Here is a 24,804-nt window from a genome sequence, read left to right on the forward strand (position 1 = left end):
GACTGGCCCTCATTCCGAGTTGTTCGCTCGCTAGCTGCTTTTAGCAGCTTTGCACACGCTAAGCCGCCGCCTACTGGGAGTGTATATTAGCTTAGCAGAATTGTGAACGAAAGATTAGCAGAATTGCGAATAGAAATTTCTTTGCAGTTTCTGAGTAGCTCCAGACTTACTCTGCCACTGCGATCAGTTCGGTCAGGGCCGGCTCTACCATTAGGCAGCTTTAGGCGGCTGCCTAGGGGCGCCGGCCACTGAAGGGCGCCACTGAATTCATCTAGCAAAAAACTGAAGGATTCTCTGTATGCGGGTCTGTAATGAACTTACAGATGGGCAGATGGAACAAAATAAGCATACACATATATGACGCTGGAATCCTGACAGCTGACATCCTGAATGTTAGCATGCTGGGGAGGGTTAGGGTTAGGCTGCAGAGAGAGAATGTTAGGGTAAAGGGTAAGGTTAATTAATTCAAGATGTTGGTATTATAGTGGTCAGCATGCTGCTGTCTGTATTCTGACCGGTGGCATCCTGTATCCAACCCCAATTAAATATCCCCACCAGACCCCATATACAGTATTATACAGTATATAAAGAATATACTGTACTATAGCACTTTTTAAGTGAAAGTAGATTTTTGAACAAAGTCACAACAGTTTTTTTACTTTATATATTAGTAAAGATATACTTTATAACTTTAAAAGTACTTTAGCGTTGTCTCTTTTCTCTGTATATATTTAATGATGCAATTCACCCCAGCCCACCGGGTTCTACCCTTCGGTAGGTGATGGGCGTGGTGGTAGGGTTTGCAGGTTAGGGGGCGCTGGGCTGAAGATTTGCCTAGGGTGCGCAGAGTCCTTGCACCGGCCCTGAGTTCAGTGCCTGTCGTTCCTGGTTTGACGTCACAAACACACCCAGCGTTCGCCCAGACACTCCCCCGTTTCTCCAGCCACTCCCGCGTTTTTCCCAGAAACGGCAGCGTTTTTCCACACGCACCCATAAAACGGCCAGTTTCCGCCCAGAAACACCCACTTCCTGTCAATCACACTCCGATCACCAGTACGATGAAAAATCCTCGTTATGCCGTGAGTAAAATACCAAACTTGTGTAAAATAACTAAGCGCATGCGCTCTGCGACCCTTGCGCATGCGCAGTAAGCGACTAATCGCAATATAACGAAACTCGGCAACGATCGAACAACTCGGAATGAGGGCCACTGTGCGGCTGTGTAGTGTCGCAGAGCATGTGCGCAAATGTTTATACAGGTGTTGGGGGACCTGTGACCCCCTTTCTAACGTTTCCCGGGTGATGGCGGTGCATTGTGTTATATTACTGCGCTCCGATCAATAGTCCACAGTGCAGGCCGGGGATATAGCGAGGCCTTCAGCAGTAATGAGGACAGCATTGATTGCGGATACATAGTAATGGAAGAGCCGGAGGGAAAACAGCGCAGTGTCTGCTTAGCCTCTAATTACATGATGTGACGACCCAAGAGCCACCCCACCCCCACCCCCCTCTCCGTCCCTGGGTAGTAACCCCTGGATAGAGAGCTTTGTCCAGCCTGTTCCTGCCTCTCTGTATAGAAGGGTATGGAGAACAGAGCGTCAGGAGAGTGCGCGGCTGCTGCGTCACGTAGCGCTGTGGGAGGGCTGTGCTGTATAGTGATGCTGTGTTACTAGGTGTAACATGTAGGGCCTGTGTGTGTAACAGTCCCTGTGTAAAGCACAGTGCGGCTGCAGTATGATAATGGGGTATAGAGAACAGAGCGTCAGGAGAGTGCGCGGCTGCTGCGTCACATAGCGCTGTGGGAGGGCTGTGCTGTATAGTGATGCTGTGTTACTAGGTGTAACATGTAGGGCCTGTGTGTGTAACAGTCCCTGTGTAAAGCACAGTGCGGCTGCAGTATGATAATGGGGTGTAGAGAACAGAGCGTCAGGAGAGTGCGCGGCTGCTGCGTCACATAGCGCTGTGGGAGGGCTGTGCTGTATAGTGATGCTGTGTTACTAGGTGTAACATGTAGGGCCTGTGTGTGTAACAGTCCCTGTGTAAAGCACAGTGCGGCTGCAGTATGATAATGGGGTGTAGGGGGCATATGACCTATGTAATGATGTGATGTTTGGGGTTCAGAGCTCTCTTACATCTTCCTGTGATGAGGTGGAAGACCATCCCCCATCCTCTGCAACGTAGGCCGCCAGGTGCTAACATCCACCGCAGCACGTCTCATACATTCATTTACCCCAATGTTATATCACCAGGTTGCCTGACATAATCGCCTTCCAAGCTCCAGGCTTAGTAAACGTTGCTGCGTTATGGGAGAAACGTTCCACATACCACAGCCGACATTCTGCTTCCCAATTACCTGGAGAAGACTTTCACGTCGCCATCTCTGAGACCAAAATACGCATGCGCACATTTATATATGCAGGGGCTGATTGGTTAGGTTTCACCCTTCTCAGCATGACCGTGGCAGCAGAGCATAGTGCCCAAATCCCGTGGCAGCAGAGCATAGTGCCCAAATCCCGTGGCAGCAGAGTATAGTGCCCTAATCACGTGGCAGCAGAGTATAGTGCCCAAATCCCGTGGCAGCAGAGCATAGTGCCCAAATCCCGTGGCAGCAGAGTATAGTGCCCTAATCCCGTGGCAGCAGAGTATAGTGCCCAAATCCCGTGGCAGCAGAGCATAGTGCCCAAATCCCGTGGCAGCAGAGTATAGTGCCCTAATCACGTGGCAGCAGAGTATAGTGCCCAAATCCCGTGGCAGCAGAGCATAGTGCCCAAATCCCGTGGCAGCAGAGTATAGTGCCCTAATCCCGTGGCAGCAGAGTATAGTGCCCTAATCCCGTGGCAGCAGAGCATAGTGCCCTAATCCCGTGGCAGCAGAGTATAGTGCCCAAATCCCGTGGCAGCAGAGTATAGTGCCCAAATCCCGTGGCAGCAGAGTATAGTGCCCAAATCCCGTGGCAGCAGAGCATAGTGCCCAAATCCCGTGGCAGCAGAGCATAGTGCCCTAATCACGTGGCAGCAGAGTATAGTGCCCTAATCACGTGGCAGCAGAGTATAGTGCCCTAATCACGTGGCAGCAGAGTATAGTGCCCTAATCACGTAGCAGCAGAGTATAGTGCCCTAATCACGTGGCAGCAGAGTATAGTGCCCTAATCCCGTGGCAGCAGAGTATAGTGCCCTAATCCCGTGGCAGCAGAGTATAGTGCCCTAATCCCGTGGCAGCAGAGTATAGTGCCCTAATCCCGTGGCAGCAGAGTATAGTGCCCTAATCCCGTGGCAGCAGAGTATAGTGCCCTAATCACGTGGCAGCAGAGTATAGTGCCCTAATCCCGTGGCAGCAGAGTATAGTGCCCTAATCCCGTGGCAGCAGAGTATAGTGCCCTAATCACGTGGCAGCAGAGCATAGTGCCCTAATCACGTAACAGCAGAGTATAGTGCCCTAATCCCGTGGCAGCAGAGTATAGTGCCCTAATCCCGTGGCAGCAGAGTATAGTGCCCTAATCACGTGGCAGCAGAGCATAGTGCCCTAATCACGTGGCAGCAGAGTATAGTGCCCTAATCCCGTGGCAGCAGAGTATAGTGCCCTAATCCCGTGGCAGCAGAGTATAGTGCCCTAATCCCGTGGCAGCAGAGCATAGTGCCCTAATCACGTGGCAGCAGAGTATAGTGCCCTAATCCCGTGGCAGCAGAGTATAGTGCCCTAATCCCGTGGCAGCAGAGTATAGTGCCCTAATCCCGTGGCAGCAGAGTATAGTGCCCTAATCCCGTGGCAGCAGAGTATAGTGCCCTAATCCCGTGGCAGCAGAGTATAGTGCCCTAATCACGTGGCAGCAGAGTATAGTGCCCTAATCCCGTGGCAGCAGAGTATAGTGCCCTAATCCCGCTGATTGATAAATAGGCACCAACATACCTGCGCTGGATCATTGTTTCATATGTATCATAAACTGCGCAAATCTAAGCACAAGACACAACCCAGACCAGTGACTCTGCGCACAACGGGAAGCCAACCAGATAACAGCTCACCAGAGATAACCCATCACCCATGCCACCCAGATAACAGCGCACCAGAGATAACCCATCACCCATGCCACCCAGATAACAGCGCACCAGGGATAACACCATCACCCATGCCACCCAGATAACAGCGCACCAGGGATAACACCATCACCCATGCCACCCAGATAACAGCGCACCAGGGATAACACCATCACCCATGCCACCCAGATAACAGCGCACCAGAGATAACACCCTCACCCATGCCACCCAGATAACAGCGCACCAGGGATAACACCATCACCCATGCCACCCAGATAACAGTGCACCAGAGATAACACCATCACCCATGCCACCCAGATAACAGCGCACCAGGGATAACACCATCACCCATGCCACCCAGATAACAGCGCACCAGGGATAACACCATCACCCATGCCACACAGATAACAGCGCACCAGGGATAACACCATCACCCATGCCACCCAGATAACAGCGCACCAGGGATAACACCATCACCCATGCCACCCAGATAACAGCGCACCAGGGATAAAACCATCACCCATGCCACCCAGATAACAGTGCACCAGAGATAACACCATCACCCATGCCACCCAGATAACAGCACACCAGAGACAAAACCCTCACCCATGCCACCCAGATAACAGCACACCAGATACAAAACCCTCACCCATGCCACCCAGATAACAGCGCACCAGATACAAAACCCTCACCCATGCCACCCAGATAACAGCGCACCAGAGATAACACCCTCACCCATGCCACCCAGATAACAGCGCACCAGGGATAACACCCTCACCCATGCCAACTATATAACAGCGTACCAGAGATAACACCCTCACCCATTCCACCCAGATAACAGCATACCAGAGATAACACCCTCACCCATGCCACCCAGATAACAGCACACCAGAGATAACACCCTCACCCATGCCACCCAGATAACAGCACACCAGGGATAACACCCTCACCCATGCCAACTATATAACAGCGTACCAGAGATAACACCATCACCCATGCCACCCAGATAACAGCGTACCAAAGACAAAACCCTCACCCATTCCACCCAGATAAAAGCATACCAGAGATAACACCCTCACCCATGCCACCCAGATAAAAGCACACTAGGGATAACACCCTCACCCATGCCACCCAGATAACAGCGCACCAGATACAAAACCCTCACCCATGCCACCCAGATAACAGCGCACCAAAGACAAAACCTCACCCATGCCACCCAGATAACAGCACACCAGGGATAACACCCTCACCCATGCCAACCATATAACAGCGTACCAGAGATAACACCCTCACCCATGCCACCCAGATAACAGCGCACCAGAGACAAAACACTCACCCATGCCACCCAGATAACAGCGTACCAGAGATAACACCCTCACCCATGCCTCCCAGATAACAGCGCACCAGAGATAACACCCTCACCCATGCCACCCAGATAACAGCGCACCAGAGATAACACCCTCACCCATGCCACCCAGATAACAGCGCACCAGAGATATCACCCTCACCCATGCCAACCAGATAACAGTGCACCAGAGATAACACCCACACCCATGCCACCCAGATAACAGCGCACCTGAGATAACAGGATTCTCACCCATGCCAACCAGATAACAGCGCACCAGAGATAACACCCTCACCCATGCCACCCAGATAACAGCGCACCAGAGATAACAACCTCACCCATGCCACCCAGATAACAGCGCACCAGAGATAACACCCTCACCCATGCTCACCCATGCCACCCAGATAACAGCGCACCAGAGATATCACCCTCACCCATGCCAACCAGATAACAGCGCACCAGAGATAACACCCTCACCCATGCCACCCAGATAACAGCGCACCAGAGATATCACCCTCACCCATGCCAACCAGATAACAGTGCACCAGAGATATCACCCTCACCCATGCCAACCAGATAACAGCGCACCAGAGATAACACCCTCACCCATGCCAACCATATAACAGCGTACCAGAGATAACACCCTCTCCCATGCCACCCATATAACAGCGCACCAGAGATAACACCCTCACCCATGCCAACCAGATAACAGCGCACCAGAGATATCACCCTCACCCATGCCAACCAGATAACAGTGCACCAGAGATAACACCCACACCCATGCCACCCAGATAACAGCGCACCTGAGATAACAGGATTCTCACCCATGCCACCCAGATAACAGCGCACCAGAGATAACACCCTCACCCATGCCACCCAGATAACAGCGCACCAGAGATAACACCCTCACCCATGCCACCCAGATAACAGCGCACCAGAGATATCACCCTCACCCATGCCAACCAGATAACAGCGCACCAGAGATAACACCCACACCCATGCCACCCAGATAACAGCGCACCTGAGATAACAGGATTCTCACCCATGCCAACCAGATAACAGCGCACCAGAGATAACACCCTCACCCATGCCACCCAGATAACAGCGCACCAGAGATAACAACCTCACCCATGCCACCCAGATAACAGCGCACCAGAGATAACACCCTCACCCATGCCACCCAGATAACAGCGCACCAGAGATAACACCCTCACCCATGCCACCCAGATAACAGCGCACCAGAGACAAAACCCTCACCCATGCCACCCAGATAACAGCGTACCAGAGATAACACCCTCACCCATGCCACCCAGATAACAGCGCACCAGGGATAACACCCTCACCCATGCCAACCAGATAACAGCGCACCAGAGACAAAACCCTCACCCATGCCAACCAGACAACAGCGCACCAGAGATAACACCCTCATCCATGCCACCCAGATAACAGCGCACCAGAGATAACACCCTCACCCATGCCACCCAGATAACAGCGCACCAGAGATAACACCCTCACCCATGCCACCCAGATAACAGCACACCAGAGATAAGACCCTCACCCATGCCAACCAGATCACAGCGCACCAGAGATAACACCCTCACCCATGCCAACCAGATAACAGCGCACCAGAGATAACACCCTCACCCATGCCACCCAGATAACAGCGCACCAGAGACAAAACCCTCACCCATGCCACCCAGATAACAGCGTACCAGAGATAACACCCTCACCCATGCCACCCAGATAAAAGCACACTAGGGATAACACCCTCACCCATGCCAACCATATAACAGCGTACCAGAGATAACACCCTCACCCATGCCACCCAGATAACTGCACACCAGAGACAAAACCCTCACCCATGCCACCCAGATAACAGCACACCAGAGATAACACCCTCACCCATGCCACCCAGATAACAGCGCACCTGAGATAATACCCTCACCCATGCCACCCAGATAACAGCGCACCAGAGATAACACCCTTACCCTTGCCACCCAGATAACAGCGCACCAGAGATAAGACCCTCACCCATGCCACCCAGATAACAGCGCACCTGAGATAATACCCTCACCCATGCCACCCAGATAACAGCGCACCAGAGATAACACCCTTACCCTTGCCACCCAGATAACAGCGCACCAGAGATAAGACCCTGACCCATGCCACCCAGATAACAGCGCACCTGAGATAACACCCTCACCCATGCCACCCAGATAACAGCGCACCTGAGATAATACCCTCACCCATGCCACCCAGATAACAGCGCACCAGAGATAACACCCTCACCCATGCCACCCAGATAACAGCGCACCAGAGATAAGACCCTCACCCATGCCACCCAGATAACAGCGCACCTGAGATAATACCCTCACCCATGCCACCCAGATAACAGCGCACCAGAGATAACACCCTCACCCATGCCACCCAGATAACAGCGCACCAGAGATAACAACCTCACCCATGCCACCCAGATAACAGCGCACCAGAGATAACACCCTCACCCATGCCACCCAGATAACAGCGCACCTGAGATAATACCCTCACCCATGCCACCCAGATAACAGCGCACCAGAGATAACACCCTTACCCTTGCCACCCAGATAACAGCGCACCAGAGATAAGACCCTCACCCATGCCACCCAGATAACAGCGCACCTGAGATAACACCCTTACCCTTGCCACCCAGATAACAGCGCACCAGAGATAAGACCCTCACCGATGCCACCCAGATAACAGCGCACCTGAGATAACACCCTCACCCATGCCACCCAGATAACAGCGCACCTGAGATAATACCCTCACCCATGCCACCCAGATAACAGCGCACCAGAGATAAGACCCTCACCCATGCCACCCAGATAACAGCGCACCAGAGATAAGACCCTCACCCATGCCACTTAGATAACAGCGCACCTGAGATAATACCCTCACCCATGCCACCCAGATAACAGCGCACCAGAGATAACACCCTCACCCATGCCACCCAGATAACAGCGCACCAGAGATAACAACCTCACCCATGCCACCCAGATAACAGCGCACCAGAGATAACACCCTCACCCATGCCAACCAGATAACAGCCCACCAGAGATAACACCCTCACCCATGCCAACCAGATAACAGCGCACCTGAGATAACACCCACACCCTTGCCAACCAGATAACAGTGCACCAGAGATAACACCCTCACCCATGCCACCCAGATCACAGCGCACCAGATATAACACCCTCACCCATGCCAACCAGATAACAGCGCACCAGAGATAACACCCTCACCCATGCCACCCAGATAACAGCGTACCAGAGATAACACCCTGACCCATGCCACCCAGATAACAGCGCACCAGAGACAAAACCCTCACCCATGCCACCCAGATAACAGCGCACCAGAGACAAAACCCTCACCCATGCCACCCAGATAACAGCGCACCTGAGATAATACCCTCACCCATGCCACCCAGATAACAGCGCACCAGAGATAACACCCTCACCCATGCCACCCAGATAACAGCGCACCAGAGATGATAACCTCACCCATGCCACCCAGATAACAGCGCACCAGAGATAACACCCTCATCCATGCCAACCAGATAACAGCGCACCTGAGATAACACCCACACCCTTGCCAACCATATAACAGCGTACCAGAGATAACACCCTCACCCATGCCACCCAGATAACATTGCACCAGAGACAAAACCCTCACCCATGCCACCCAGATAACAGCGCACCAGAGACAAAACCCTCACCCATGCCACCCAGATAACAGCGCACCTGAGATAATACCCTCACCCATGCCACCCAGATAACAGCGCACCAGAGATAACACCCTCACCCATGCCACCCAGATAACAGCGCACCAGAGATGATAACCTCACCCATGCCACCCAGATAACAGCGCACCAGAGATAACACCCTCATCCATGCCAACCAGATAACAGCGCACCTGAGATAACACCCACACCCTTGCCAACCAGATAAAAGCGCACCAGAGATAACACCCTCACCCATGCCACCCAGATAACAGCGCACCAGAGATAACACCCTCACCCATGCCAACCAGATAACAGCACACCAGAGATAAGACCCTCACCCATGCCAACCAGATCACAGCGCACCAGAGATAACACCCTCACCCATGCCAACCAGATAACAGCGCACCAGAGATAACACCCTCACCCATGCCACCCAGATAACAGCGTACCAGAGATAACACCCTCACCCATGCCACCCAGATAACAGCGCACCAGAGACAAAACCCTCACCAATGCCACCCAGATAACAGCGTACCAGAGATAACACCCTCACCCATGCCACCCAGATAAAAGCACACCAGAGATAACACCCTCACCCATGCCACCCAGATAACAGCGCACCAGAGATAAGACCCTCACCCATGCCACCCAGATAACAGTGCCCCAGAGATAAGACCCTCACCCATGCCACCCAGATAACAGCGCACCAGAGATAACACCCTCACCCATGCCACCCAGATAACAGCGCACCAGAGATAACAACCTCACCCATGCCACCCAGATAAAAGCACACTAGGGATAACACCCTCACCCATGCCAACCATATAACAGCGTACCAGAGATAACACCCTCACCCATGCCAACCAGATAACAGCGCACCAGAGATAACACCCTCACCCATGCCAACCAGATAACAGCGTACCAGAGATAACACCCTCACCCATGCCACCCAGATAACAGCGCATCAGAGACAAAACCCTCACCCATGCCACCCAGATAACAGCGCACCAGAGATAAGACCCTCACCCATGCCACCCAGATAACAGCGCACCTGAGATAATACCCTCACCCATGCCACCCAGATAACAGCGCACCAGAGATAACACCCTCACCCATGCCACACAGATAACAGCGCACAGCGCACCAGAGATAAGACCCTCACCCATGCCAACCAGATCACAGCGCACCACCTCACCCATGCCAACCAGATAACAGTGCACAAGAGATAACACCCTCATCCATGCCACCCAGATAACAGCACACCAGAGATAACACCCTCACCCATGCCAACCAGATAACAGCGTACCACCTCACCCATGCCAACCAGATAACAGTGCACAAGAGATAACACCCTCATCCATGCCACCCAGATAACAGCACACCAGAGATAACACCCTCACCCATGCCAACCAGATCACAGCGCACCACCTCACCCATGCCAACCAGATAACAGTGCACAAGAGATAACACCCTCATCCATGCCACCCAGATAACAGCACACCAGAGATAACACCCTCACCCATGCCAACCAGATAACAGCACACCAGAGACAACACCCTCACCCATGCCAACCAGATAACAGCGCACCAGAGACAACACCCTCACCCATGCCAAACAGATAACAGCGCACCAGAGATATCACCCTCACCCATGCCAACCAGATAACAGTGCACCAGAGATAACACCCTCACCCATGCCAACCAGATAACAGCGCACCAGAGATAACAGTACCCTCACCCATGCCAGCCAGATAACAGCGCACCAGAGATAACACCCTTACCCTTGCCACCCGGATAACAGCGCACCAGAGATAACATTCTCACCCATGCCACCCAGATAACAGCGCACCAGAGATAAGACCCTCACCCATGCCACCCAGATAACAGCGCACCAGAGATATCACCCTCACCCATGCCAACCAGATAACAGTGCACCAGAGATAACACCCTCACCCATGCCACCCAGATAACAGTGCACCAGAGATAAGACCCTCACCCATGCCACCCAGATAACAGCGCACCAGAGATAACAGGACCCTCACCCATGCCAACCAGATAACAGCACACCAGAGATAACACCCTCACCCATGCCACCCAGATAACAGTGCATCAGAGATAACACCCTCACCCATGCCACCCAGATAACAGCGCACCAGAGATAACACCCTCACCCATGCCAACCAGATAACAGTGCACCAGAGATAAGACCCTCACCCATGCCACCCAGATAACAGCGCACCAGAGATAACACCCTCACCCATGCCAACTATATAACAGCGCACCAGAGATAACACCCTCACCCATGCCAGCCAGATAACAGCGCACCAGAGATAACACCCTCACCCATGCCAACCAGATAACAGCGCACCAGAGATAACACCCTCACCCATGCCAACCAGAAAACAGCACACCAGAGATAACACCCTCACCTATGCCAACCAGATATCAGTGCACCAGAGATAACACCCTCACCCATGCCACCCAGATAACAGTACACCAGTGATATCACCCTTACCCATGCCAACCATATAACAGCGCACCAGAGATAACACCCTCACCCATGCCAACCAGATAACAGCACACCAGAGATAACAGGACCCTCACCCATGCCAACCAGATAACAGCACACCAGAGATAACACCCTCACCCATGACACCCAGATAACAGTGCATCAGAGATAACACCCTCACCCATGCCACCCAGATAACAGCGCACCAGAGATAACACCCTCACCCATGCCAACCAGATAACAGCGCACCTGAGATAAGACCCTCACCCATGCCACCCAGATAACAGCGCACCAGAGATAACACTCTCACCCATGCCAACTATATAACAGCGCACCAGAGATAACACCCTCACCCATGCCAACCAGATAACAGCGCACCAGAGATAACACCCTCACCCATGCCAACCAGATAACAGCGCACCAGAGATAACACCCTCACCCATGCCACCCAGATAACAGCGCACCAGAGATATCACCCTCACCCATGCCAACCAGATCACAGCGCACCAGAGATAACACCCTCACCCATGCCAACCAGAAAACAGCGCACCAGAGATAACACCCTCACCTATGCCAACCAGAAATCAGTGCACCAGAGATAACACCCTCACCTATGCCAACCAGATATCAGTGCACCAGAGATAACACCCTCACCCATGCCACCCAGATAACAGTACACCAGTGATATCACCCTCACCCATGCCAACCATATAACAGCGCACCAGAGATAACACCCTCACCCATGCCAACCAGATAACAGTACACCAGTGATAACACCCTCACCCATGCCACCCAGATAACAGCGCACCAGAGATAACACCCTCACCCATGCCACCCAGATAACAGTACACCAGTGATATCACCCTCACCCTTGCCAACCATATAACAGCGCACCAGAGATAAGACCCTCACCCATGCCACCCAGATAACAGCGCACCAGAGATAACACCCTCACCCATGCCAACCAGATAACAGCGCACCAGAAATAACACCCTCACCCATGCCAACCATATAACAGCACACCAGAGATAACACCCTCACCCATGCCACCCAGATAACAGTACACCAGTGATATCACCCTCACCCATGCCAACCATATAACAGCGCACCAGATATAAGACCCTCACCCATGCCACCCAGATAACAGCACACCAGAGATAACACCCTCACCCATGCCACCCAGATAACAGCGCACCAGAGATAACACCCTCACCCATGCCACCCAGATAACAGCGCACCTGAGATAATACCCTCACCCAAGCCACCCAGATAACAGCGCACCAGAGATAAGACCCTCACCCATGCCACCCAGATAACAGCGCACCAGAGATAAGACCCTCACCCATGCCACCCAGATAACAGCGCACCTGAGATAATACCCTCACCCATGCCACCCAGATAACAGCGCACCAGAGATAACACCCTCACCCATGCCACCCAGATAACAGCGCACCAGAGATAACAACCTCACCCATGCCACCCAGATAACAGCGCACCAGAGATAACACCCTCACCCATGCCACCCAGATAACAGCGCACCTGAGATAATACCCTCACCCTTGCCACCCAGATAACAGCGCACCAGAGATAACACCCTTACCCTTGCCAACCAGATCACAGCGCACCAGAGATAACACCCTCACCCATGCCAACCAGAAAACAGCGCACCAGAGATAACACCCTCACCTATGCCAACCAGAAATCAGTGCACCAGAGATAACACCCTCACCTATGCCAACCAGATATCAGTGCACCAGAGATAACACCCTCACCCATGCCACCCAGATAACAGTACACCAGTGATATCACCCTCACCTATGCCAACCATATAACAGCGCACCAGAGATAACACCCTCACCCATGCCAACCAGATAACAGCACACCAGAGATAACACCCTTACCCTTGCCACCCAGATAACAGCGCACCAGAGATAAGACCCTCACCCATGCCACCCAGATAACAGCGCACCTGAGATAACACCCTTACCCTTGCCACCCAGATAACAGCGCACCAGAGATAAGACCCTCACCGATGCCACCCAGATAACAGCGCACCTGAGATAACACCCTCACCCATGCCACCCAGATAACAGCGCACCTGAGATAATACCCTCACCCATGCCACCCAGATAACAGCGCACCAGAGATAAGACCCTCACCCATGCCACCCAGATAACAGCGCACCTGAGATAACACCCTCACCCATGCCACCCAGATAACAGCGCACCTGAGATAATACCCTCACCCATGCCACCCAGATAACAGCGCACCAGAGATAAGACCCTCACCCATGCCACCCAGATAACAGCGCACCAGAGATAAGACCCTCACCCATGCCACTTAGATAACAGCGCACCTGAGATAATACCCTCACCCATGCCACCCAGATAACAGCGCACCAGAGATAACACCCTCACCCATGCCACCCAGATAACAGCGCACCAGAGATAACAACCTCACCCATGCCACCCAGATAACAGCGCACCAGAGATAACACCCTCACCCATGCCAACCAGATAACAGCCCACCAGAGATAACACCCTCACCCATGCCAACCAGATAACAGCGCACCTGAGATAACACCCACACCCTTGCCAACCAGATAACAGCGCACCAGAGATAACACCCTCACCCATGCCACCCAGATCACAGCGCACCAGATATAACACCCTCACCCATGCCAACCAGATAACAGCGCACCAGAGATAACACCCTCACCCATGCCACCCAGATAACAGCGTACCAGAGATAACACCCTGACCCATGCCACCCAGATAACAGCGCACCAGAGACAAAACCCTCACCCATGCCACCCAGATAACAGCGCACCAGAGACAAAACCCTCACCCATGCCACCCAGATAACAGCGCACCTGAGATAATACCCTCACCCATGCCACCCAGATAACAGCGCACCAGAGATAACACCCTCACCCATGCCACCCAGATAACAGCGCACCAGAGATGATAACCTCACCCATGCCACCCAGATAACAGCGCACCAGAGATAACACCCTCATCCATGCCAACCAGATAACAGCGCACCTGAGATAACACCCACACCCTTGCCAACCATATAACAGCGTACCAGAGATAACACCCTCACCCATGCCACCCAGATAACATTGCACCAGAGACAAAACCCTCACCCATGCCACCCAGATAACAGCGCACCAGAGACAAAACCCTCACCCATGCCACCCAGATAACAGCGCACCTGAGATAATACCCTCACCCATGCCACCCAGATAACAGCGCACCAGAGATAACACCCTCACCCATGCCACCCAGATAACAGCGCACCAGAGATGATAACCTCACCCATGCCACCCAGATAACAGCGCACCAGAGATAACACCCTCATCCATGCCAACCAGATAACAGCGCACCTGAGATAACACCCACACCCTTGCCAACCAGATAAAAGCGCACCAGAGATAACACCCTCACCCATGCCACCCAGATAACAGCGCACCAGAGATAACACCCTCACCCATGCCAACCAGATAACAGCACACCAGAGATAAGACCCTCACCCATGCCAACCAGATCACAGCGCACCAGAGATAACACCCTCACCCATGCCAACCAGATAACAGCGCACCAGAGATAACACCCTCACCCATGCCACCCAGATAACAGCGTACCAGAGATAACACCCTCACCCATGCCACCCAGATAACAACGCACCAGAGACAAAACCCTCACCAATGCCACCCAGATAACAGCGTACCAGAGATAACACCCTCACCCATGCCACCCAGATAAAAGCACACCAGAGATAACACCCTCACCCATGCCACCCAGATAACAGCGCACCAGAGATAAGACCCTCACCCATGCCACCCAGATAACAGCGCACCAGAGATAAGACCCTCACCCATGCCACCCAGATAACAGCGCACCAGAGATAACACCCTCACCCATGCCACCCAGATAACAGCGCACCAGAGATAACAACCTCACCCATGCCACCCAGATAAAAGCACACTAGGGATAACACCCTCACCCATGCCAACCATATAACAGCGTACCAGAGATAACACCCTCACCCATGCCAACCAGATAACAGCGCACCAGAGATAACACCCTCACCCATGCCAACCAGATAACAGCGTACCAGAGATAACACCCTCACCCATGCCACCCAGATAACAGCGCATCAGAGACAAAACCCTCACCCATGCCACCCAGATAACAGCGCACCAGAGATAAGACCCTCACCCATGCCACCCAGATAACAGCGCACCTGAGATAATACCCTCACCCATGCCACCCAGATAACAGCGCACCAGAGATAACACCCTCACCCATGCCACACAGATAACAGCGCACAGCGCACCAGAGATAAGACCCTCACCCATGCCAACCAGATCACAGCGCACCACCTCACCCATGCCAACCAGAAAACAGTGCACAAGAGATAACACCCTCATCCATGCCACCCAGATAACAGCACACCAGAGATAACACCCTCACCCATGCCAACCAGATAACAGCGTACCACCTCACCCATGCCAACCAGATAACAGTGCACAAGAGATAACACCCTCATCCATGCCACCCAGATAACAGCACACCAGAGATAACACCCTCACCCATGCCAACCAGATCACAGCGCACCACCTCACCCATGCCAACCAGATAACAGTGCACAAGAGATAACACCCTCATCCATGCCACCCAGATAACAGCACACCAGAGATAACACCCTCACCCATGCCAACCAGATAACAGCACACCAGAGACAACACCCTCACCCATGCCAACCAGATAACAGCGCACCAGAGACAACACCCTCACCCATGCCAAACAGATAACAGCGCACCAGAGATATCACCCTCACCCATGCCAACCAGATAACAGTGCACCAGAGATAACACCCTCACCCATGCCAACCAGATAACAGCGCACCAGAGATAACACCCTCACCCATGCCAACCAGATAACAGCGCACCAGAGATAACAGTACCCTCACCCATGCCAGCCAGATAACAGCGCACCAGAGATAACACCCTTACCCTTGCCACCCGGATAACAGCGCACCAGAGATAACATTCTCACCCATGCCACCCAGATAACAGCGCACCAGAGATAAGACCCTCACCCATGCCACCCAGATAACAGCGCACCAGAGATATCACCCTCACCCATGCCAACCAGATAACAGTGCACCAGAGATAACACCCTCACCCATGCCACCCAGATAACATTGCACCAGAGATAAGACCCTCACCCATGCCACCCAGATAACAGCGCACCAGAGATAACAGGACCCTCACCCATGCCAACCAGATAACAGCACACCAGAGATAACACCCTCACCCATGCCACCCAGATAACAGTGCATCAGAGATAACACCCTCACCCATGCCACCCAGATAACAGCGCACCAGAGATAACACCCTCACCCATGCCAACCAGATAACAGTGCACCAGAGATAAGACCCTCACCCATGCCACCCAGATAACAGCGCACCAGAGATAACACCCTCACCCATGCCAACTATATAACAGCGCACCAGAGATAACACCCTCACCCATGCCAGCCAGATAACAGCGCACCAGAGATAACACCCTCACCCATGCCAACCAGATAACAGCGCACCAGAGATAACACCCTCACCCATGCCAACCAGAAAACAGCAAACCAGAGATAACACCCTCACCTATGCCAACCAGATATCAGTGCACCAGAGATAACACCCTCACCCATGCCACCCAGATAACAGTACACCAGTGATATCACCCTTACCCATGCCAACCATATAACAGCGCACCAGAGATAACACCCTCACCCATGCCAACCAGATAACAGCACACCAGAGATAACAGGACCCTCACCCATGCCAACCAGATAACAGCACACCAGAGATAACACCCTCACCCATGACACCCAGATAACAGTGCATCAGAGATAACACCCTCACCCATGCCACCCAGATAACAGCGCACCAGAGATAACACCCTCACCCATGCCACCCAGATAACAGCGCACCAGAGATAACACCCTCACCCATGCCAACTATATAACAGCGCACCAGAGATAACACCCTCACCCATGCCAACCAGATAACAGCGCACCAGAGATAACACCCTCACCCATGCCAACCAGATAACAGCGCACCAGAGATAACACCCTCACCCATGCCACCCAGATAACAGCGCACCAGAGATATCACCCTCACCCATGCCAACCAGATCACAGCGCACCAGAGATAACACCCTCACCCATGCCAACCAGAAAACAGCGCACCAGAGATAACACCCTCACCTATGCCAACCAGAAATCAGTGCACCAGAGATAACACCCTCACCTATGCCAACCAGATATCAGTGCACCAGAGATAACACCCTCACCCATGCCACCCAGATAACAGTACACCAGTGATATCACCCTCACCTATGCCAACCATATAACAGCGCACCAGAGATAACACCCTCACCCATGCCAACCAGATAACAGCACACCAGAGATAACACCCTCACCCATGCCACCCAGATAACAGCGCACCAGAGATAACACCCTCACCCATGCCACCCAGATAACAGTACACCAGTGATATCACCCTCACCCTTGCCAACCATATAACAGCGCACCAGAGATAAGACCCTCACCCATGCCACCCAGATAACAGCGCACCAGAGATAACACCCTCACCCATGCCAACCAGATAACAGCGCACCAGAAATAACACCCTCACCCATGCCAACCATATAACAGCACACCAGAGATAACACCCTCACCCATGCCACCCAGATAACAGTACACCAGTGATATCACCCTCACCCATGCCAACCATATAACAGCGCACCAGATATAAGACCCTCACCCATGCCACCCAGATAACAGCACACCAGAGATAACACCCTCACCCATGCCACCCAGATAACAGCGCACCAGAGATAACACCCTCACCCATGCCAACCAGATAACAGCGCACCAGAGATAACACCCTCACCCATGCCAACCAGATAACAGTGCACCAGAGATAACACCCTCACCCATGACAACCAGATAACAGCGCACCGGAGATAACACCCTCACCCATGCCACCCAGATAACAGCGCACCAGGGATAACACCATCACCCATGCCACCCAGATAACAGCGCACCAGAGATAACACCCTCACCCATGCCACCCAGATAACAGCGCACCAGAGATAACAGGACCCTCACCCATGCCAACCAGATAACAGCACACCAGAGATAACACCCTCACCCATGCCAACCAGATAACAGCGCACCTGAGATAAGACCCTCACCCATGCCACCCAGATAACAGCGCACCAGAGATAACACCCTCACCCATGCCAACCAGATAACAGCGCACCTGAGATAAGACCCTCACCCATGCCACCCAGATAACAGCGCATCAGAGATAACACCCTCACCCATGCCAACCAGATATCAGTGCACCAGAGATAACACCCTCACCCATGCCACCCAGATAACAGTACACCAGTGATATCACCCTCACCCATGCCAACCATATAACAGCGCACCAGAGATAACACCCTCACCCATGCCAACCAGATAACAGCACACCAGAGATAACACCCTCACCCATGCCACCCAGATAACAGCGCACCAGTGATAACACCCTCACCCATGCCAACCAGATAACAGCGCACCTGAGATAATACCCTCACCCATGCCACCCAGATAACAGTACACCAGTGATATCACCCTCACCCTTGCCAACCATATAACAGCGCACCAGAGATAAGACCCTCACCCATGCCACCCAGATAACAGCGCACCAGAGATAACACCCTCACCCATGTCAACCAGATAACAGGGCACCAGAGATAACACCCTCACCCATGCCAACCATATAACAGCACACCAGAGATAACACCCTCACCTATGCCAACCAGATATCAGTGCACCAGAGATAACACCCTCACCCATGCCACCCAGATAACAGTACACCAGTGATATCACCCTTACCCATGCCAACCATATAACAGCGCACCAGAGATAACACCCTCACCCATGCCAACCAGATAACAGCACACCAGAGATAACAGGACCCTCACCCATGCCAACCAGATAACAGCACACCAGAGATAACACCCTCACCCATGCCACCCAGATAACAGTGCATCAGAGATAACACCCTCACCCATGCCACCCAGATAACAGCGCACCAGAGATAACACCCTCACCCATGCCAACCAGATAACAGCGCACCTGAGATAAGACCCTCACCCATGCCACCCAGATAACAGCGCACCAGAGATAACACCCTCACCCATGCCAACTATATAACAGCGCACCAGAGATAACACCCTCACCCATGCCAACCAGATAACAGCGCACCAGAGATAACACCCTCACCCATGCCAACCAGATAACAGCGCACCAGAGATAACACCCTCACCCATGCCACCCAGATAACAGCGCACCAGAGATATCACCCTCACCCATGCCAACCAGATCACAGCGCACCAGAGATAACACCCTCACCCATGCCAACCAGAAAACAGCGCACCAGAGATAACACCCTCACCTATGCCAACCAGATATCAGTGCACCAGAGATAACACCCTCACCTATGCCAACCAGATATCAGTGCACCAGAGATAACACCCTCACCCATGCCACCCAGATAACAGTACACCAGTGATATCACCCTCACCCATGCCAACCATATAACAGCGCACCAGAGATAACACCCTCACCCATGCCAACCAGATAACAGCACACCAGAGATAACACCCTCACCAATGCCACCCAGATAACAGCGCACCAGAGATAACACCCTCACCCATGCCACCCAGATAACAGTACACCAGTGATATCACCCTCACCCTTGCCAACCATATAACAGCGCACCAGAGATAAGACCCTCACCCATGCCACCCAGATAACAGCGCACCAGAGATAACACCCTCACCCATGCCAACCAGATAACAGCGCACCAGAGATAACACCCTCACCCATGCCAACCAGATAACAGTGCACCAGAGATAACACCCTCACCCATGACAACCAGATAACAGCGCACCGGAGATAACACCCTCACCCATGCCACCCAGATAACAGCGCACCAGGGATAACACCATCACCCATGCCACCCAGATAACAGCGCACCAGAGATAACACCCTCACCCATGCCACCCAGATAACAGCGCACCAGAGATAACAGGACCCTCACCCATGCCAACCAGATAACAGCACACCAGAGATAACACCCTCACCCATGCCACCCAGATAACAGCGCACCAGAGATAACACCCTCACCCATGCCAACCAGATAACAGCGCACCTGAGATAAGACCCTCACCCATGCCAACCAGATCACAGCGCACCAGAGATAACACCCTCACCCATGCCAACCAGAAAACAGCGCACCAGAGATAACACCCTCACCTATGCCAACCAGATATCAGTGCACCAGAGATAACACCCTCACCTATGCCAACCAGATATCAGTGCACCAGAGATAACACCCTCACCCATGCCACCCAGATAACAGTACACCAGTGATATCACCCTCACCCATGCCAACCATATAACAGCGCACCAGAGATAACACCCTCACCCATGCCACCCAGATAACAGCGCACCAGAGATAACACCCTCACCCATGCCACCCAGATAACAGTACACCAGTGATATCACCCTCACCCTTGCCAACCATATAACAGCGCACCAGAGATAAGACCCTCACCCATGCCACCCAGATAACAGCGCACCAGAGATAACACCCTCACCCATGCCAACCAGATAACAGCGCACCAGAGATAACACCCTCACCCATGCCAACCATATAACAGCACACCAGAGATAACACCCTCACCCATGCCACCCAGATAACAGTACACCAGTGATATCACCCTCACCCATGCCAACCATATAACAGCGCACCAGATATAAGACCCTCACCCATGCCACCCAGATAACAGCACACCAGAGATAACACCCTCACCCATGCCACCCAGATAACAGCGCACCAGAGATAACACCCTCACCCATGCCAACCAGATAACAGCGCACCAGAGATAACACCCTCACCCATGCCAACCAGATAACAGTGCACCAGAGATAACACCCTCACCCATGACAACCAGATAACAGCGCACCGGAGATAACACCCTCACCCATGCCACCCAGATAACAGCGCACCAGGGATAACACCATCACCCATGCCACCCAGATAACAGCGCACCAGAGATAACACCCTCACCCATGCCACCCAGATAACAGCGCACCAGAGATAACAGGACCCTCACCCATGCCAACCAGATAACAGCACACCAGAGATAACACCCTCACCCATGCCACCCAGATAACAGCGCACCAGAGATAACACCCTCACCCATGCCAACCAGATAACAGCGCACCTGAGATAAGACCCTCACCCATGCCACCCAGATAACAGCGCACCAGAGATAACACCCTCACCCATGCCAACCAGATATCAGTGCACCAGAGATAACACCCTCACCCATGCCACCCAGATAACAGTACACCAGTGATATCACCCTCACCCATGCCAACCATATAACAGCGCACCAGAGATAACACCCTCACCCATGCCAACCAGATAACAGCACACCAGAGATAACACCCTCACCCATGCCACCCAGATAACAGCGCACCAGTGATAACACCCTCACCCATGCCAACCAGATAACAGCGCACCTGAGATAATACCCTCACCCATGCCACCCAGATAACAGTGCACCAGAGATAACACCCTCACCCATGCCACCCAGATAACAGCGCACCAGTGATAACACCCTCACCCATGCCAACCAGATAACAGCGCACCTGAGATAATACCCTCACCCATGCCAACCATATAACAGCACACCAGAGATAACACCCTCACCCATGCCACCCAGATAACAGCGTACCAGAGATAACACCCTCACCCATGCCACCCAGATAACAGTGCACCAGTGATATCACCCTCACCCATGCTAACCATATAACAGCGCACCAGATATAACACCCTCACCCATGCCACCCAGATAACAGCGCACCAGATATAACACCCTCACCCATGCCACCCAGATAACAGCACACCAGAGATAACAGGCCCCTCACCCATGCCAACCAGATAACTGCGCACCAGAGAGAACACCCTCACCCATGCCAACCAGATAACAGCGCACCAGAGATAACACCCTCACCCATGCCAACCATATAACAGCACACCAGAGATATCACCCTCACCCATGCCAACCATATAACAGCGCACCAGGGATAACACCCTCACCCATGCCAACCAGATCACAGCGCACCAGAGATATCACCCTCACCCATGCCAACCAGATAATAGCACACCAGAGATATCACCCATGCCAACCATATAACAGCGCACCAGAGATAACACCTTCACCCATACCAACCAGATAACAGCGTACCAGAGATAACACCCTCACCCATGCAACCCAGATCATAGCACACCAGGGATATCACCCTCACCCATGCCAACCAGATCACAGCGCAGAATCCAATGGTGATCTGATGCTGAATCTTCGGGCACGGGACACGGATCTGCGACGCCAGGAGTAGGCTTCTGTCACCGTCATACACTTCCTGCGGCATTAGCATATTTTCGCTCTGGGAATGCTATTAGCGTCCATCTTTGAATGTCCCCCATAAGAACACAGGGCAGACGAGTACTAACATGTGTATGAATCATATACTGTAACTCCTAGTGCTGCGCTGCCGCATCTCCTGGCGTAACCCCGGCGAGCGCACTACTACTGGACGCACACAGCGTATATGCACATGGTCAGCAACGTTACATCTGTGACATGTAATCCAGCAAGTGCCCTATGTGTGCAGAACATTGTGCCAGCCATTACTGTACCCTCTAGTAGCTACAGGGGCATTATACACTGACCTAGACCTGGAGGATGGGAGGATATATACGATGGGTCATTCCACTAATGAGCCCCAAACTGACCATTCTCCCAACTAACATAGCAAGCCTGGACGCACACGCATGTGACATACGTGTCTGATATCCGAGTCTTCCTGTGTATGTAGCGCTGTGACGAGGAATTCCCTCATATTGCAGGGAGATGTATCATAGCTGGGAGAGAGATAAAGTACCAATCAATCAGCTGTGCACTGTCAGTTTAGAGGCCGTATTTAAATGATAACAATTACAGAATAAGCTGATTGGTTGACACTTTATCTCTCTCCAATCTTCGATGCATTTCCCCCTGTCTCCGTATCTCTGTCCCGGTAGTTTCTGACAACGATTCCCTGGAGAGGATTCAATGATCCCGTGTAAGACGCGATCTCCTGGTGACATCAGCGTCCACTTCATCCGACATCCCTCCAGTAACCCAGCAACGTGTGTACATGTATATAGATATATATATATGTGTGTGTTATATCAGACAGCGTGTGTTTATATATATATTTATATATTATATTAGATAGTGTGTGTGTGTATATATATATATATATATATATATATATAGTTATGAGGATTTCTGCAACACGTCTGTGTACCCACCTGCTCGGAGCTGTCGTCTGGGGGTCTCTCTTCTCTTCCTGTAGCCGGCAGCCTCCTGAAAAAGGTGTAGATAATGTAGACCAACAGAGAGTAGAAGGCGTACATGCTGGGAGCAGTAGTCCTCTACCAGGAAAGCGCTATAATTAGCTGTGACTGGGAGGTGAATGTAGAGCAGGAGCGAGCATCTCACACACCGTTCCCAGAAACTGCCGCAGCCACGGCCAAATAATGGAGGAGACAGACGGCTGAATGTGATTATCACTGAGCCAATCAGTCCCACATCAGGGGGCCCTTCTCACTACACCATGGGGGTGGTCAACCACATCTAATACTGCATTATACCCAATGTGTGTGTCAGCCCAGTCCCCCTCCCTCTACTAACCCAGCATCCTCCCTGTATCTCCCCCTCCCTCTACTAACCCAGCATCCTCCCTGTATCTCCCCCTCCCTCTACTAACCCAGCATCCTCCCTGTATCTCCCCCTCCCTCCACTAAACCAGCATCATCCCTGTATCTCCCCCTCCCTCTACTAACCCAGCTCCTCCCTGTATCTCCCTCTACTAACCCAGCATCCTCCCTGTATCTCCCCCTCCCTCTACTAACCCAGCATCCTCCCTGTATCTCCCTCTACTAACCCAGCATCCTCCCTGTATCTCCCCCTCCCTCTACTAAC

At 52.5% G+C, this 24,804-nt stretch overlaps 1 protein-coding gene across 1 annotated transcript in view; it reads right to left on the reverse strand.

Moving 5' to 3' along the window:
• LOC134927077 (kinesin-like protein KIFC3) overlaps positions 1 to 24,498 on the reverse strand; it is a 280,022-nt gene extending 255,524 nt beyond the window's left edge. The window contains exon 1 of the mRNA XM_063921075.1: positions 24,132 to 24,498. Within this exon, the coding sequence (XP_063777145.1) occupies positions 24,132 to 24,236 (105 nt within the window). The 5' untranslated portion in view covers positions 24,237 to 24,498. The remainder of the gene's footprint in view (positions 1 to 24,131) is intronic.
• Between the last annotated feature and the right edge of the window lie 306 nt (positions 24,499 to 24,804).

Source organism: Pseudophryne corroboree, chromosome 5 (genome assembly GCF_028390025.1).
Source record: "Pseudophryne corroboree isolate aPseCor3 chromosome 5, aPseCor3.hap2, whole genome shotgun sequence".
Taxonomy (NCBI): Eukaryota; Metazoa; Chordata; class Amphibia; order Anura; family Myobatrachidae; genus Pseudophryne; species Pseudophryne corroboree.